The sequence below is a fragment of the Equus przewalskii genome, chromosome 3 (genome assembly GCF_037783145.1).
Source record: "Equus przewalskii isolate Varuska chromosome 3, EquPr2, whole genome shotgun sequence".
Taxonomy (NCBI): domain Eukaryota; kingdom Metazoa; phylum Chordata; class Mammalia; order Perissodactyla; family Equidae; genus Equus; species Equus przewalskii.
In genome coordinates, this window is record NC_091833.1 from 60044125 (window position 1) to 60060793 (window position 16669).

The 16669-nt window shown below is 37.5% G+C and overlaps 1 protein-coding gene and 1 long non-coding RNA gene across 5 annotated transcripts in view; both read left to right on the forward strand.

The window, feature by feature from the left end:
• The window catches only part of SDAD1 (SDA1 domain containing 1), a 34062-nt gene extending 23041 nt beyond the window's left edge, over positions 1–11021 (forward strand). For 2 of the 4 annotated variants that reach the window (XM_008537206.2, XM_008537208.2), the window contains exons 17-22: positions 145–274; positions 1733–1827; positions 1961–2151; positions 2258–2342; positions 3188–3349; positions 7000–11021. In XM_008537206.2, coding sequence (XP_008535428.1) covers positions 145–274; positions 1733–1827; positions 1961–2151; positions 2258–2342; positions 3188–3349; positions 7000–7047 — 711 coding nt within the window. In that variant the 3' untranslated portion in view covers positions 7048–11021. The remainder of the gene's footprint in view (positions 1–144; positions 275–1732; positions 1828–1960; positions 2152–2257; positions 2343–3187; positions 3350–6999) is intronic. The other 2 variants (XM_008537207.2, XM_070614629.1) reach the window with 1 other exon arrangement.
• A 1458-nt stretch (positions 11022–12479) lies between these two features.
• Positions 12480–13545, forward strand: LOC139082556 (uncharacterized). Its single transcript, XR_011538669.1, has 2 exons — positions 12480–12719; positions 13129–13545. It is a non-coding gene; the product is annotated as an uncharacterized lncRNA (long non-coding RNA).
• Positions 13546–16669: the final 3124 nt, after the last annotated feature.

The following is a 16669-nucleotide window of genomic DNA, read 5'->3' on the forward strand; positions in this document are numbered from 1 at the left end:
AGACATAAGTGAACTATTTTTGTCATTTGATTACTTCCATTTTTTGTGATTTTCCCTTCTAAATTTATAATCCTAGAGAATCCTTCACATGAATAATGTTTTGCAATCCAAGCACCTTATTAAAAACAGTGTTCTTTCCCTTAGGGTAAACCTACAGAGGCCTCCATAGAAGCAAGAGTGCAAGAATATGGAGAATTAGATGCTAAAGATTACATTCCAGGAGCAGAAATTCTGGAAGTTGAAAAAGAAGAAGAGAATGCTGAAAACGATGAAGGTTCGTTTTTATTTCACCATTATTCAGGACAAAAGTCACTTCTATATCTGTATTGACCTTGAAATCTTTATGCTGTTTCAACGTTCATTCAGCAGATATTTACTGAGCAATAACTACTTGCCAAGAATTGTTACAAGCATTGGGGGTCAAATAGACATGGTTTCTGCTCTTGGGGAACTTACATTCTAGTGTAGGAGATGCCTTTTCATGTCCTTCAAAGTGGCTGCCCCTTATCAAAGCTTCCTGGTTGGCACTTGGGAAAGATAATGATTTTTTGTTAGTTGCCTAGAAAAAAATGATGAGGATTAGTCCTTAGCAGTCCTCCAGATTCTCCTGTTGAAGGAGAATGCTTGTTGATTTCCAGGGTTAGTGTTTATTGCATTGGTTGCTAGGGTCCTGTCTCTTCCTATTTGTTCATTCATTATTTCAACAAAGGTTTTTTAAGCATTAGTTATGAGCTGACCACTGTAAAAGTAAAGATGAATGATATCGTTCCTGCCCTGGCCTTTCATAAACATCCAATAAAGCATTAACAGGCTTTATGATTGGAGTAGGGCATAAGGGCAGGGGAGAGGTCAGGTCCACCTCAGAGGTTCAAAAGAGGCTTCAAGGAGCTGGTGAGCAATGAGCTATGTCTTGAATGATGAGTGAGGAATGGTAGAATAGTTGAGACTTTCCAGGCAAACTGTGAGTCCTGAAGGATTTAGGAAACTATTTGAATGTAGGATACAGGGTGAGGCATAGCAAGATAGGAGACTAGAGGTAGGCTTGGGACCTTATCACGGGTGGTTGTGTGTATACCATAAGAAAGAGCTGGGGCACTGTCAGATAGAATATGGGTAACCACTGAAAGCTTGCACATATCTGATTTTGAAAGCTTACTGCGGTGGCTCCATTAGGAACTCTAATACCTCTTTTTTGAGGTATCTACAAGGTTCTTTCACATCTGGAATCTTCTACCTCAGTTCTCCAAATGACTTGTTTCTAGCCAGTTTCTCAAACATGTATAAATATACTTAGTCAGATATTTGCTGTGTGGCCAAGATAAATGTAGAAGTGCAGTTTTGATGGATACAATTGGTTTGGTGGAAAGAACATGGGCTCTAGAATCAGACATGATTTTCATGATTTCATTGTAAGCTGCATTTCTAGCAGTGTGGCTTGGGGCAGTTTACTTAGCTTTGAGAGTCTGTTCCTCTTCTGTCAAGTTGTGAAGGTTAGAGGAAGTGATTGTGAAGTTTTGACTCATGCTAGATACTAGGTCAGTGTTTATTCCCCATTCCTTAAATTAATTAAAGTTATATGGCTTACTCATCAGTAACTATTGCTCAGTTCTTACTTGGTAGAGCATCTGTTTGAGGTTCATTACCTAACTTCCGTTTTGCTTAATTTACCTCAACTTACTATGAGTACTCAACATAAAGTGGTAGTACAAACGGTGTGCTCTTTTTCACTCAGAAGGGTGGGAAAGTACCAGTCTCAGTGAAGAGTCAGATGCTGATGGTGAGTGGGTTGATGTGCACCACTCTTCCGATGAAGAACAGCAAGAAATTGTAAGTCTTAAAATTTCCTTTTACATGTGCATGAGTGATTTTTATTAAGACTTCATTTCTGCTGGCTCTTGTTGGGGGACTAAGCTCTCACTTGAGCTCATAGCCATTTAAGCCTTTGTTGTGTGCTTTCAAGTCCAGGAAGCTGAACAGCATGCCCATGGAGGAGCGGAAAGCCAAAGCTGCAGCCATCAGCACTAGCCGAGTTTTAACTCAGGAAGACTTCCAGAAAATCCGCATGGCCCAGATGAGGAAAGAACTCGATGCTGCCCCTGGGAAAGCCCAAAAGAGGAAATACATTGAAATAGACAGTGATGAGGAGCCCAGGTAAAATGGCACATCCATCAGGTCTTCAGTCAGCTGCCATGGTAATGAAAGTACTAGGGAAGGAGTTCCACCCTTGTTTCATACTATATTTTTTCCTTCACTTCAGGGGTGAATTACTTTCTCTTCGGGACATTGAACGCCTTCATAAAAAGCCAAAGTCTGACAAGGAGACAAGACTAGCAACTGCAATGGTGAGTGAGGCACATGGTTCCCTAGTTCTTTAACGAGAAAGTGAACAAAATGAAATAGGACCCAGAACTTGGATAGCCACAGAACAGCAGTATTTTATTTTGGTGTTTTAAATAAAGGTATAATTAACATAGAATAACATGCACAGATATTAGGTGTTCAGTTAGATGAGTTTTAACAACTAGATAGCCATGTAACCACCATCCAACACAAGATGTAGAGAATAGCACTAGTACATGTTCTGTCTCAGGGAAGCTCAGTACCTTTATCAGAGCTATCAGGAAAGCAGAGGAATGCTTACAGTCGTTGATGAAAGCCTCTGCCAAGTGCTGTGGCTGTTTGTGATTGTACATTTCCAACTGCCTACATTTCCTACTTCATTTTCTGTTCCTTTACTTGTTTTAAGCACTATCCCATACTGGCTTAACATCACTCTGCATTCCATTTGTACTGAAACCTGTTTAGATAAGTTTAAAAACCCATGTTCTTTCTCCTCCACACCTTTGCATATACTGTCCCTACTTCCTGAAATGCTTTACCCCTCCCCTCCTTTTCCCTGCTTTCATCCTACAAAAAACAGCTCATGACTCCCCCTTTCTGGGAACCTCCTCTGATCTCATCAGCCTGAGTTACGACCTTTTCTTCCACTGAACTCCCCTTGTCCCATTACAATACATCATGGTTATTTCTTCGCTGGACTGAGTTGCTAGGGAGCAAGGACTATGTTCCATCCATCTTTGTGTCCTTTGCATCCAGTGGAGCACCTGGCACAGAGGAGATGTGTGTTGAGTAGATAACTCCTAAAGTACATTGTTTAAGAAGAAATACCAATCTATTTGTGTGATAGGCTGGAAAGACAGACCGAAAAGAATTTGTGAGGAAGAAAACCAAAATGAATCCATTTTCAAGTTCCACAAATAAAGAGAAGAAAAAACAGAAGAATTTTATGATGATGCGGTATAGCCATAATGTCCGGTCGAAAAATAAGCGTTCCTTCCGAGAAAAGCAGGTGAGTTCAACTTGGCTGAACTTGGCTGAAGCTTGGCTGGCTAGAATAGTGTTACCATTCTAAGAGTTGTTTACATTTGAGATGGAGGTGTGCCTTCTAAAGACCTTGTATTAGGTGTGTTTTAGGATTAATGGGGAGCATTATGAGAGAGATTGGAGAGGTGGAAAGTGGTCAGGGCATGTAAATCCTAGACCTGACTTCGTTGAGATTCAGCAGTGTGACCAAGGGGAGTCCATTTTTCTCCTCTATAAATAAAGAAGTGCAAGCTAGATGATCTCTGTCATCTATTCCTATGCTGAAATTCTCTGACACAGCATCTGTGAAGTATAATATCTAAATTACCTGAATAACAATTTTTGAGTGCTTATTATGTGCCTGCTATTTTTTTTCCAAAAAGCAATAATTATTCGTGGTACTATCTTAGAAAGAGTTTCAGGAAAGTAGTGCAAACTAAACAGTTCTATCATTGGCAGGACCCTTCCTCTATGTGCCCTTTTACAAAGACTTTCTGTTTACAGGCCTTTGGGATTTCATTTTATCCATTTTGATAGGTATTTCATTTGACCTTTGATAGGTAGTCCCTTGTTGCTCTGTTGGCTTATTCAGTAATTCATTGTAGTAGAACAAATTTATGTTTTTATATCTTCCTCTACTGAGAGTGTACCAGAGTGTATCTAAGTGTATCCTGAAGAATCTCCAGGAAAACAGATCAAGGATAAAGTAGTCCCACATTCTGAACACGTGTTTCTACATTGCTAGCCAATGATGAGCCTGCCAGGCCTGAATATAACTCCAGGGCAGTGCTCTGTCTGTGCGGGAACCAGGTCAGTCAGTATTAACTGAATTGAGGTACTATTTAAAGTCTACCTCTTTGTTTATTTGATCTTTCTAGTTCTATACTGTGTTTAGTAACATTATGTAAATAATAAAGTTGCGGCCAGCCCCATGGCCTACTGGTTAAGTTCAGCCTGCTCTGCTCCAGCACCATGGGTTCAGGGCCCAGGCATGGACCTATACTACTTGTCAGTGGCCATGCTGTGGCAGCAACCCACATACATAATAGAGGAAGAGTGGCACAAATATTAGCTTGGGGAAAATCTTCCTCAGCAAAAAAAAACAAAAGAAGAAGAAGAAAAAGAAAAGAATAATAATAAAGTGATAGCATTTTGAATAGAAGTTGTTGAAATTGAGGTGAAAGGAAAGGTGCCACTTAAGATTTTAAATACTCTGAATTTTGCCAATTCAATTTAAATTAATAGTTGAATTGGTTAAATCCATTAGTTTATCCTTCACCAGCCCTTTATAAGATTTTCTGGTTGAGGAAACAGTAATCACTCAGCTGGCAGGCCTTGCTTCATGATGAGGTTTTGGGGACCTTGCTACATTTCAGCTAAGGGTGTTTCCCTACTCTCTACTTCCTCTGTGTCCTTAGCATGCCTTTTTTGGTATGATAGAGAAGCCTTGCTTTGTTTCTTGTCAGAACCTCTTGAGTTGTAAAACATCTGTTTCACACTGAAGAATTTTTATTTAGAGTAAATTAAGAGTTCATTGGACATAGGCACTTTTGGTTCAAGAATACTTTTCATTATTCTCCAATTTTCTTGTCTTTTGGAATCTGAAATTAATCAGAATTTCTAGATGTTTCCTTGCCCTGTATTTTCTCCAAGGTCTTTTCATTACAAAATTTCACTCCAGGTTCCTGATTTTCTCCATTTTCTCCTTCACTCTAGACCAGCACTGTCCAATAGAAATGTAATATATAATTTTAATATATATACTACATATATAATTTTAAAATAAAAAAGTAAAAGAGAGGTGAAATTAATTTTAGTAACATATTTTATTTAACCCAGTATATCCAAAATAGTATCATTCCAACATGTAATGAATATAAAAATTATTAATGAGATGCTTTACATTTTTATTTTTGAACTAATGGAAATCCAGTTTGTGTTCTACACCTGCAGCACATCTCAGTTTGGGCTAGCCATATTTCAGAAGCCCAACAGCCACATGTAGCTCGTGGCTGCTGTATTGGACAGTGAACTGTACAGCATCCTCAAAAAGAGATGAGACTAGAAAAGGAAGGGAAAGCCCCTAAGAGAGAATGAGAGGAGCATCTTGCAGTGAAGCCTTTAGAAAGATGAAGGAAGAGAAGGGAGAATATACCTGTTCCTTATGTTCCGGTGGTGGCATTTGAAGGAGAAAGGGAGCTGAGATATGTCTGAGAGTAGTCTGTGTTTTGTTACAAAGTTTAATGAGTGGAATTAAATCCATGTAACCCTAGGTTATAACATTATTGGCTAACATACAGTTCTTACCATGTGGCTTATCTATTCTAGAGCTTTCCATATTTTAACTCATTTAATCAATATACGACAACATGAGCAGGTACTGTGATTAAACTGATTTTACGTGAGAAAATCAGACACAGATGAATCTGAGAAATATCTCCTTAGCCATGCAAATTAGGTTAAAATGAATTTGTTAATTTTTTTCTACCTTAAGTATCCCAGCTGTTCTGCCTCTGCAAAGACGTACCAAGACTGAGATATAAGCTAAAGGCAAGGAGTCAATAACTTAAAGTCATAATATCCAGAAAGTGTGAACATTTAGATGTAGGGCCAGGCAACTTCCACCCCAAAAAATGCTTTAACAAAGCAAAAAAATTAACACGTATCTTGTGAAAATTCAAAAGCTAGAGATCTTTCAGAGTTTCTAGGAATCAAAGAGTGGTGCTTGGGAATTACTGGAATAGTATCCATCACACACTTAAGATGTGTACATTGACCTTGGTTATCTTTTTTTTAAATTTGAGTTTATTCTTTATAATCTTTTGTTTAATATTCTGTTTATTTTGAGCACTGTAAAACTTTTTTTTTTTTAAAGGCTTTCATGGGTTCACTTTGAATTAAACAAGTTTCAAATTAGTCCTTATTAACTAGAATAACTATTTTTGCCTTAAGCCACAATTGTCAGCGTTTTGATTTCTGAGTTAATTTCTTCATATTTGAGCCATGATAAAGGATAAGTGTTAGCATTTACTTGTTGTAAAGTTTTCTTAGTTCATTTACTGCATTAAACAAACCCACTTGAAAATCTGCAACTAAGGGGACATTTTTCTGTTTTCCAAATTGTATATTATATAGAGTTATCTTAAATCTGCACAAACGCTGGATGCCATTTACAAATTTTTAAATGGTCCATATATGCCATATTTGGTGGAGTATATGTAATCTTGGAAAAGGTGATTGTGAAGAAAAATCTGTTTTCCTGTTGGCTTTAATTTGGATGAGACTGTTAAGAATTTTAGATGAACTCTAAAATATTAAGAGCTGCGTACATTAGAGAAGTACCATCCCTGGAGACACATGTTGCTCCAGTCTCTGCATTCTCTATCTCTTCCTGTTTTGAGCTTTTGTCCCATGATGTGGGAACAGCGGTCAAGAGCTTTGCCTGTTTTCCTAGCAGTGAGGAGGCCCCAGCCTGGATACTGATTCGATCTGTTATAGAGTATTTCACTATTTGTAGTTTTTCAGGATGATGTATTGACTTAGTGATTCCATCTTGGTATACTTCCATATAACCAAATTACTGTGATGGGGTACCCAAGAGTTACCATGTTTAAATACTTTTTTCTTATCTTCCAGCTGGCACTACGAGATGCACTTTTAAAAAAGAGAAAAAGAATGAAGTAACCTCCAAACAAGTTTTCCATTCCAAAGAGAAAGCCAAATTTGTGTCATTATGTTGAAAATTAGCAAATCAAGAATGTTTGTTAACATTAAAAACTCCTGAAGCACTATTTTGTGAAAAATACCATGGACTTGGTAGCAATTTGATGTTTTTTATGTGGGGTAGTGGTGGGAACATTTGAAATGTAAACAGTAGTGGTATTGTAAAATCATTTGATTTAGCATTTATGCAAAAAATAATTGTGGAGTGCCTACTAATTGTCACTGTAGATACCAAAATGAATGAGCCATAACCCCTCACTCAAGGTGTTCACAGCCTATTTGAGGGATAGGGGAGCGAGTATGTATATGTGTATTTATAGTGCACTGTAAATAGTTCTCCAATAGAAATAGGTTCATATTTCTATGGGGTCTCTGAGGCCTTACAGACTAACTCTGCAGAGAATGGGAGTTACAATTCTCTAAAAATGAAATAGGACAATGTTACAAGAGTAAGAGGTTCTTACTTGTAAATAGGCTTACCTGCTGAAAACAGGTCCCTGCTGTACAGATTTTGGGTAGACAGTTTAGGTCTTTTAGTCCATCCAAAAGATTTGAATATTTTTTTGAATGCAAGTACAGGCTTTTTGGTTAAGACCTCACTTTTTAAATTGCCTTAGTGTAAAGAGTAATCTTGGAGTGTCTTTGGTCCATCATTTGCGCTGCCCACTCAGAGGAAAAAGAAATCAGATTGGTTTCCTCAGCCTTCCTTCTCCCTGAAATATTTTCAGCCCACTCTTTGCCTGGTCTCAATAAAGGGTTTCTGATGTCAAATAGGTATTCTTGTGTGTTGACTGGTGCATGTTGGTCTCCCTTCCCTAGGCATGCTTGAGTAGATTTCAGGGGACACGAGAGCCATGGTCTGTCTCTCTGTTTGCAAGTTATTGCATTTGGAAATAGTTCCGTGCTTTTGCCTCAGATTTCTTAGATAACATTGTGGTAGATGAGAAAATTGCTCTATCTTACTTAAATTAGAGTAAAAGCAGTTTTCTTCCCACTCGGAATTAGAAAACAGCTTCTAAAACCACTTTTCTTGTTCCCTTTCCAGTATTCTGTTCACTTTCCGAGTTCAATTTCAGTTTTTATTGAATGAAACTTCATGACTTTCTTTAAGATGCCCCCAGTCAGTGAGGATTAGTTGTGAAAACCTTAAGGTTTAATGATTAAATTGCACTGTTCTAGTGAGGGGAGCTCTCAGAGTCAACCCCAGCAACTTCAGTGTTTCACAGGAAGTGTCCAATGTGCATTTGAATATTTCAGACCCAAAACTGCTTTTTTCTTTCTGCATTTTTCAGCTGGGTATCTCCTTATGTGTCTAGCTCCAGAGAGAAGTAAGTAAAATTCAAAATGGCATAGCAGCTATGGTCCACAGTTTTGCTGAGTATATTGTGATGGTGCCTGGATGTTTCAGCCTTCCCCTGGACTTTCCCACCCGACTTAGCTGCCGAGAGGCCAAAGTCCATTCTGTGTTCTGACTCCTGTTCTTCTACTGTGGCTTCACCCTGCTCTTAACTGAGGTTTATATGCAAGATAGAAAATATCTGGCTTAAAAAGGTGCAGTCTTAACTCTCTTTTGTTTCTTTAATCCCATGGTATCTTATCTCTGATTCCTTTTATTATTTTTATTTTTTTTAAAGACTGGCACCTGAGCTAACAACTGTTGCCAATCTTTTTTTTTTTCTGCTTTATCTCCCCAAATCTCCCCTGTACATAGTTGTATATCTTAGTTGCTGGTCCTTCTACTTGTGGCACGTGGGATGCCGCCTCAACATGGCCTGACAAGCAGTGCCATGTCTGCGCCCAGGATCCGAACGAGTGAAATCCTGGGCCACAGCAGCCGAGCACACAAACTTAACCACTCGGCCACAGGGCCGGCCCCCTTTTATTATTTCATAAATCTTCTCTTGAGAAGATTTCCTGTTTTACTATAAATTTGAAGATCAGATCCTCACAAGGTCGGATGCTGCCAGTAAAAGCAGAGTGACCTTTCAGGTTAACTTTTACCTTTTAAGAAGTCATCAGAGTCTAAGCTTTAGCTTTTCAGTTTCAAATTTTTGTCAACATTGAGAATGAATCCATTTCAGGGAAGAACTCATATTGTCCAAGATCATTATATATATAAAATGATATGTTAATCTACAATGCTGATATATTATGTACAGTCATGTACCACATTATGACATTTTGGTCAGTGACAGGCTGCATGTATGATCTTAGTGATCCCCTAAGATTAGTACCATATAGCCTAGGTGTGTAGTAGGCTATACCATCTAGATTTGTGTGAGTGCACTCTAATGTTTGCACGATGACAAAATTGCCTAACGACACATTTCTCAGAATGTATCCCCATTGTTAAGCAACGTGTGACTGTATGTGATCTTAGCAAGTTCCACTAGAAAATAAGCTCCATAAAAGGCAGAGTGTGTTCTCTGCTGTATCCCCAGTGCTTGTTCAATGCCTGGTGTGTGGATGCTCAGCAAATGTTTGTATACATAATTTAATCTCTGTCCATTTTCTCTCTGAAAATATAATACCACCTACCTCACTGATTGTTCTGAGAATTTTGAGAGGTAGTGTTTATAGGCGCTAAGCGTGGTATTTGCTATGAAGCAAGCATTCAGTAAATCATCAAAGATTAGATATCAGTTTTTATTTTATCTTTTGCTTAATTTACTTGAAATAACAGTTACAGTTGCTACAAATATTTGTTTTACCTCCCATCCATTTTGGGGGGAACTAGTTTGAAATACGAAAATGTATATTGAATGCTCACTGTGTGCAAAGCACTCTGCTGGGTGCTGTGTGGGTTGCAAACACAATGTTCGTGCCGTATAGAAACTTTTAAATCCAATGAAGGGAATAGACTTACAAAATGACTATACTATACAAGGCCACTTATAGAGCTATCAAAAAAGGCACAGCATAGGGCTCGGGGCACCCTGAAGAAGGGGCAGTTCAGCTGGCAGGAGGGTGAAATGTCTCTTTGCCAACAAACTGATGCTTACGATGAATAGGGCAGCAGTAGGAAATATATCTGAATCATAAAAGAAAGTTAGGGTTTAAAAGTTGGCATAATTTTTTTAATGTTAGGATTGATATAAATTTTGTTTTCATTACTTCATATTCTAATTCTTTGAAAACTTATGATCTATATAGAGTGTTGCATGGCAACTCTGTATTAACCAGAATGTTTAAGGAATCAGAATATTCTGTTCTTCAAACTATTTTAGATACACATTTTTAAACTGCATTTTACCAAGTGATAAAACAGTTGTAGCAAGTGACATCCTTTCATTGTATAAAAACAAAACTAAAAATTAACTGTTGCTTTGGAATGTATCATATGAGATTTTTAAAAGATCTTGAATATGAATAGGAAAGTAAGACACTGATGTGGAACATTTTCTCTTTTTTCTCTTTTCTTTCCTAGTACAGTCTTTGTTCTGTACTTGTTTAAAAATGCAAGCAAAAACAGAGAGCACAGCTAATTCTGTACTATTTAAATACCATGTATTTGTAGAGGGCACTCCTAATTTGGTAATCTTATTTCCTTCTGTAAATTCTGCTTTCGTTGTTTTGTCAATCTGATCTCAGTATGGAAATGGTTAAACTATGATTTATTCACATGATGGAATATTATGCAGCTGTTAAAATGTTTACAATAGGAAATGCTTATTATAAATGAAAAGAACAAAATACAAAAGTGTTTATAGTAGGATCCAATTATACATATAAGAAAATGGGGAATAATAAAAGCCTGAGAGGAAATATACCAAATATTAAATGTGGTTCTTTGGAGTTGGGTTCATGTGTGAATTTTTTTTTCTTTTTACTTTACTTTCTGAATCTTTTAGAGTGTACGTGTTTTTACTTATGTCACTGTATAAGAGACAGAATAACTTTTTGAGGCTGGGGAATAAAGGTAGCTTTAGACTTAAGACTCTGTTGTGAATTTTGTTTTAAATTGCACCTTAAACCAAGGCAAGGATTGATTTGAAAATTCTCCAGAGGAGTTGTAGTCTTGCCTTCTTCATTACTCTCTTCCATTAGTTGCTGATGAGGTGCTGGAGTCATCTTTAGTTTTGAGACCTTCTGACTCTAGCCAGCAATACCCAATGTTAGCAAAAGTGCTGTTAGTATAATTCTTAGGGAAAATAATTTGTAGTGTGTACCAAGAGCCTAAAAAATAGTCATACCTTTGACTCAAACCCACTTGTGAGAGTCTAGTCAAAGAAAATGATCCAAAATCTGACAAGAGGTCTGTTTGGGACTGTTCTGCTACAGGTAACAGAATGTGCATCTAAAAATAGTCTAACCAAACTGGAGTCTCACATAAGTCTGGAGGAAGACAAGTTGCTGGCCTGAGTTCAGCTGCTCAGTGATGCCATAAAGATCTTGGGCTTCTTTTCTGCTTTGTCATTCTTAGTGGACTGAAGCCAGGATCTGGATTCAAATGCTGACTCTGACACAACTGTATGACCACATGCAAGTTACACAACATTTCTGTGCTGCGGTCTCCTCGTCTGTAAAATGGAGATAATGATAATACCTTACCTTTATAGACATTTCTTCTGTGTTTAAGGCAACAAGAAGGGGCATTGCCACTTCAATCCCATTTACTAGGAAAGCAAAAAGCTTTCACAGGATCCGTGTGACAGCCTTCCCTTAGGTGTCAGCCAGAACTGAGTTACATGACCACACTACCAAAAGGGGAAGCCAAGAAAGCAGAAAATAGGATTGTTGACCTCTCACTTTAGATGGACCATAACCACCCCAACAGAACTGGGCTTCTGTTAGCAAGGAAGAGAGGGAAATGGATTTTGAATAGGCAACTGGCAATGTCTGCTACAAGCTATCTGTAGGGAAATGTTCATTGCAACATAATTTATAGTGGCAAAAATAGGTGCAAGAAAATATCTAAAATTTGGGAATAAACAACTTGGTATATAGTTACTAGATGGAATATTCAACTATTAAACAATCAATATGATAAAAAGTTATCAAAGATAAGGTATAAACACTGTAGTAATGTGAAAAAATGTTATGCTATTATTTTCAAAAGCAAAGTATAAAATGATTTTAAGACATTTTTCACATTTTTAATTGATGAAATTGGGATTTGTCTTAAAATTTTTGCAGCCAAATGACAGTCTTGACATAATTGTCATTGACTTCACATTCATAGTCTAAAAATCTTAAGTTGATGTCTGCTAAGACCAAGCAAGGACAAGTATCAAAACTTGCAGGAGTGTCAGTAGCTTGTAAGAAAATTCCAGAAAAAAAATAGTGGAACATTTTTCTAAATTTTTCAACTTTTTATTGATGTGTAATATATACATAAAGAAAAGTTCAAGTACTGTTAAGTGTACTTAAGCTCAATACATCCCTGTTATCAGCATCCAAACGAAGAAACAGAACGTTACCGACGCCTTGGAAGCCTCCTTTATGAGTGGAGAACTCAAGAAATGCTGCATCACCAAGGTTCTTAATGGCACACAGAGTGACGTGTGGAAAAACATGGGCATCTATGATGCCACATCAAACGGTAGTTCAGAAGAGTCTAATTTTGAATGCAAAGAAGCTTATGCAGCACCTTAACCAATTGGTTTCACTTTTTAAAACATGTACAAGAGTAGGTAAGTGATTTTTAAATATCTGTGACAAAAAAACTTGAGAGCTCTTTCAATACATACACATTTTTAAATTCTAGTAAGAAAGCAAACTAAAGTAGTTTAAATATCAGCGAGTTTTTCTTTAAGATGCATAAAATAATACTCCGACTTAAAATTTTATAAATATAATATGCATATGAAAATAGTTCCTGGGTTTGTGTGGTGGGAATATAGCTGACTGGGTTTTCTTTTTCTGTATATATTAAGCATGTATTAGAGTTCTTCAGAGAAATAGAACCAATTGGAGAGAGAGAAATTATATATATATATATATATATAAAATATATCCTATGTATATATGAGAAGATTTATTATAGGAATTGGTTTACAAGATTATGGAGGCTGAGATCTCTCATGATCTACTTTCTGCAAGCTGGAGACCCAGGAGAGCCAGTGGTATGATTCACTCCAAGTCTGAAGGCCTGAGAACAGGAGTGCCAACGTCCCAGGACCGAAGATGGATGTCCCAGCTTAAGCAAAAAGAGCAAATTTGCCCTTCCTCTCCCTTTTTTTCTCTTCAGGCCCTCAAGGGATTGGATGATGCCCATCCACACTGGTGAGAGTGATCTTCTTTGCTCAGTCTACCAATTCAAATGCTCTCTATTCTGGAAACATCCTCACAGACACACTCGGAAATAATGTTTTACCGGCTAGCTATCTGGGCATCCCTTAGCCCAGTCAAGTTGACACATAAAATTAATCATCAGAAAATATTTTGTAACGTTGCTATAAAATGTTTATACTAAACATCTTTTTAAAAATTCTAATAAAACCTCTAGTTCCATTCTTAGCAAGATCCAATTTTGGTGTACCTGCTATTCCTAATATCTAAGTTAACATGAGATCCAGGAGTGCTTTAAAAGGGAATTTGACCAAGGGTTAAAGGAAAATTAAGGACAAAATGGGAACCTAATTCTGCAAAATGTTACAAAAGGGGAAGTTTAAAGGAATTACATGGAAAGTAAACCAATAAATTATATTTCACAACTTCTTGTTTTAAGGATACTTGAATCTTCCTCTTTCAAAAAATTTTATAAAGATTTTACCATTCTGTGATATTTTCAAACATACAGGAAAATATAAAAAATAACAAAACAGATACCAATCTCCCAGATTTATTCAATGTTAATTTTTGCCATTTTTTTTTATTTTAAAGAAATAGAACATTAAGACTGTAAAGCCCCACTTAGCCATTTTTCCTCCCTTCTTGGGATAATGATTATCTTGAAATTAATACCTATCACTCCTTTAGTCATTTTTTCTTTTACTACGTTTGTGCATGTATATGTTGATGTGTGTGTATATAGTAGACAGTATTATTTATTATCTTTTAAATTTTTACACATATGGTATCATTGTATATATTCTTTGGCGACTATGTAACAACATTAGATTTTTGATAAAAGGAGATTCTTTCATTTTAACTGTTGTATAGTTTCCCATTGTTTATTCATAAATCCACAATTTATCATTACCCTACCAAAGAGCACTTAGTTTCCACTTTTTTGCTATGTAAAAAATTTTCCCCAGTGAACATCTTTGTACGTGTCTCCTTGGGCATATGTCTTAAGAGTTTTTTCTTTATCCAAAGTTTAAATAGAAACCTAGAAATGGAATTGCTGGGTTGTAGGGCCATGATTCTTCAACTTTACTAAGCAGTGCTGAATTGCACATTCCTAACAGTAACTCATAGGAGTTCCTATTTTAGCACATCCATGTCAATAGTTGGTGTTATTAGACTCTAAAAATTTACACAGTCTGTCACTTATAAATGATATTGTCTTAATTTGGAATTCAGTGATTACTAGTGAGGTTGAAATTGTTTCACATGGACTTTTGCCATGTAGTTTTCCTCTATAGCCATTTTTCTTTTTTCTTATTGATTTGTGGGGGGTCTTTATATATTCTGGAGATATATATATATATATCTATGGTCAATTATATTGCAAATATCTTCAGATAGGCAATGCTATCTCTGTGATAAACTAAGTTCCCATTTATACCTTGGACCTGGGAATTTTCAAAACCAGTCCTGCATCCTTTTCCTTTTAAATAGACTTTTTTTTTGGAGGAAGACTAGCCCTGATCTAACATCTGCCAATCCTCCTTTTTGCTGAGGAAGACTGGCACTGAACTAACATCTGTGTCCATCTTCCTCTACTTTATATGTGGGATGCCTACCACAGCATGGCCTGCCAAGCATTGCCATGTCTGCACCCGGGATTTGAACTGGCGAACCCCAGGCCACTGAAGTGGAACTTAACTGCTGCGCCACCGGGCCAGCCCCATAAATAAACTATTTTTAGAGCAGTTTTAGGATCACAGCAAAATTGAGCACGATGTACAGAGGGTTCTCATATACCGCTGCCCCTCCCCTCCCACCCATAGCCTCCCCCATTATCAACATCCTCCACCAAAGTGGTACATTTGTTACAACTGATGAACCTACATTGACACATCATCATCACCACAAGTCCATAGTTTACATTAGGGTTCATTCTTGGTGTTGTACATTCAGTGGGTTTAGACAAATGTATAATGACACGTATCCACCATTGTAGTATCTCACAGGGCATTGTCACTGCCCTAAAAGTCCCTCTTGCTGTGCCTATTCATCCCTTTCTTCTCCCTAACCCCTGGCAACCATTGATCTTTTTACTAGAGTTTTGCCTTTTCCAGCATATCACAGAGTTGGAATCATAACAGTGTGTAGCCTTTTCAGATTGTCTTCTTTCAGTTAGTAATATGCATTTAAGTTTCCTCTGTGTCTTTTCATGGTTTGATAGTTCATTTATTTTCAGTGCTAAATAATAGTCCATTGCCTGGATGTACCTCAGTTTATCCATGCGCCTACTAAAGGACATCTTGGTTGCTTCCAAGTTTTGGCAATTATGAATAAAGCTGCTATAAACATTCATGGGCAGATTTTTGTTTGGACATAAGTTTTCAGCTCCTTTGGGTAAGTACCAAGGACAGTGATTGCTGGATCATATGGTAAGAGTATGTTATTTTTGTAAGAAACTGCCAAACTGTGTTCCAAAGTGGCTGTACCACCTTGCTAGATCCTTTTTAAGTCTTCCCTGTAGCTTCTCTCTCCTCTCACATTTTACTGTAAGCAGCAAGAAGAAGCTGGGTGGCAACTTCAACGTGTCCTGGAAATCTAACTAGATTATCCAGTTCCTTGGGAACATTTTCTACCTTCCATATTACTGGAGGTGACAGTGTTGTTAAATGTTCTGCCACTACATAACAAAAAACCACTTTCCTCCAGTTTCCAATAGCATTTTTCTCATCTCCCTTGAAGCTACTATTGGCAGTCCCTTAAAGGCTGTCAGACTTCTAATAGTGTGTTCAAAGAACTTTAGGCTTTCACTTACACCCTGCTGAGTCCTTCCAGCTTCCAAAGCCACACCCACATTTTTAGGTATTTGTCATGGTAGCACTCCACTTGTGTTACCCAAATCTGTATTAGTTATGTATTGCTGCTTAACAAATCACCACAAAATTTAGTGGCTTAAAGCAGTGAACATTCTTTCACAGTTTCTGTGGGTAAGGAATTGGGGTGGCCTAGCTGCGGCTGGAGGATCGACTTTCAAGATGGCTCATCCATATTGCATATAGCAAGAAGCCTCAGTTCCTCTCTGGTTCTTGGTGGGAGGTCTCAGTTCCTCAAGATAGGGACCTTTTCACAGGGCTTCTTTGGTGTCCTCGGCACATGACAGCTGGTTTCCTGCAGAGTAAGCAATCCAAGAGAGAGTGCAAGCAGGAGGCCACCACGTCCTTGTGACCTAGTCTTGGAAGTCAGACACCATCTTTTGGGCAATATTCTATTCATTAGAAGCAAGTCACTAAGTACAGCCCACAGTCAAGAGGAGGGGAATTAGGCTCCGCTTTGGAAGGAAGTCGTACTGAAG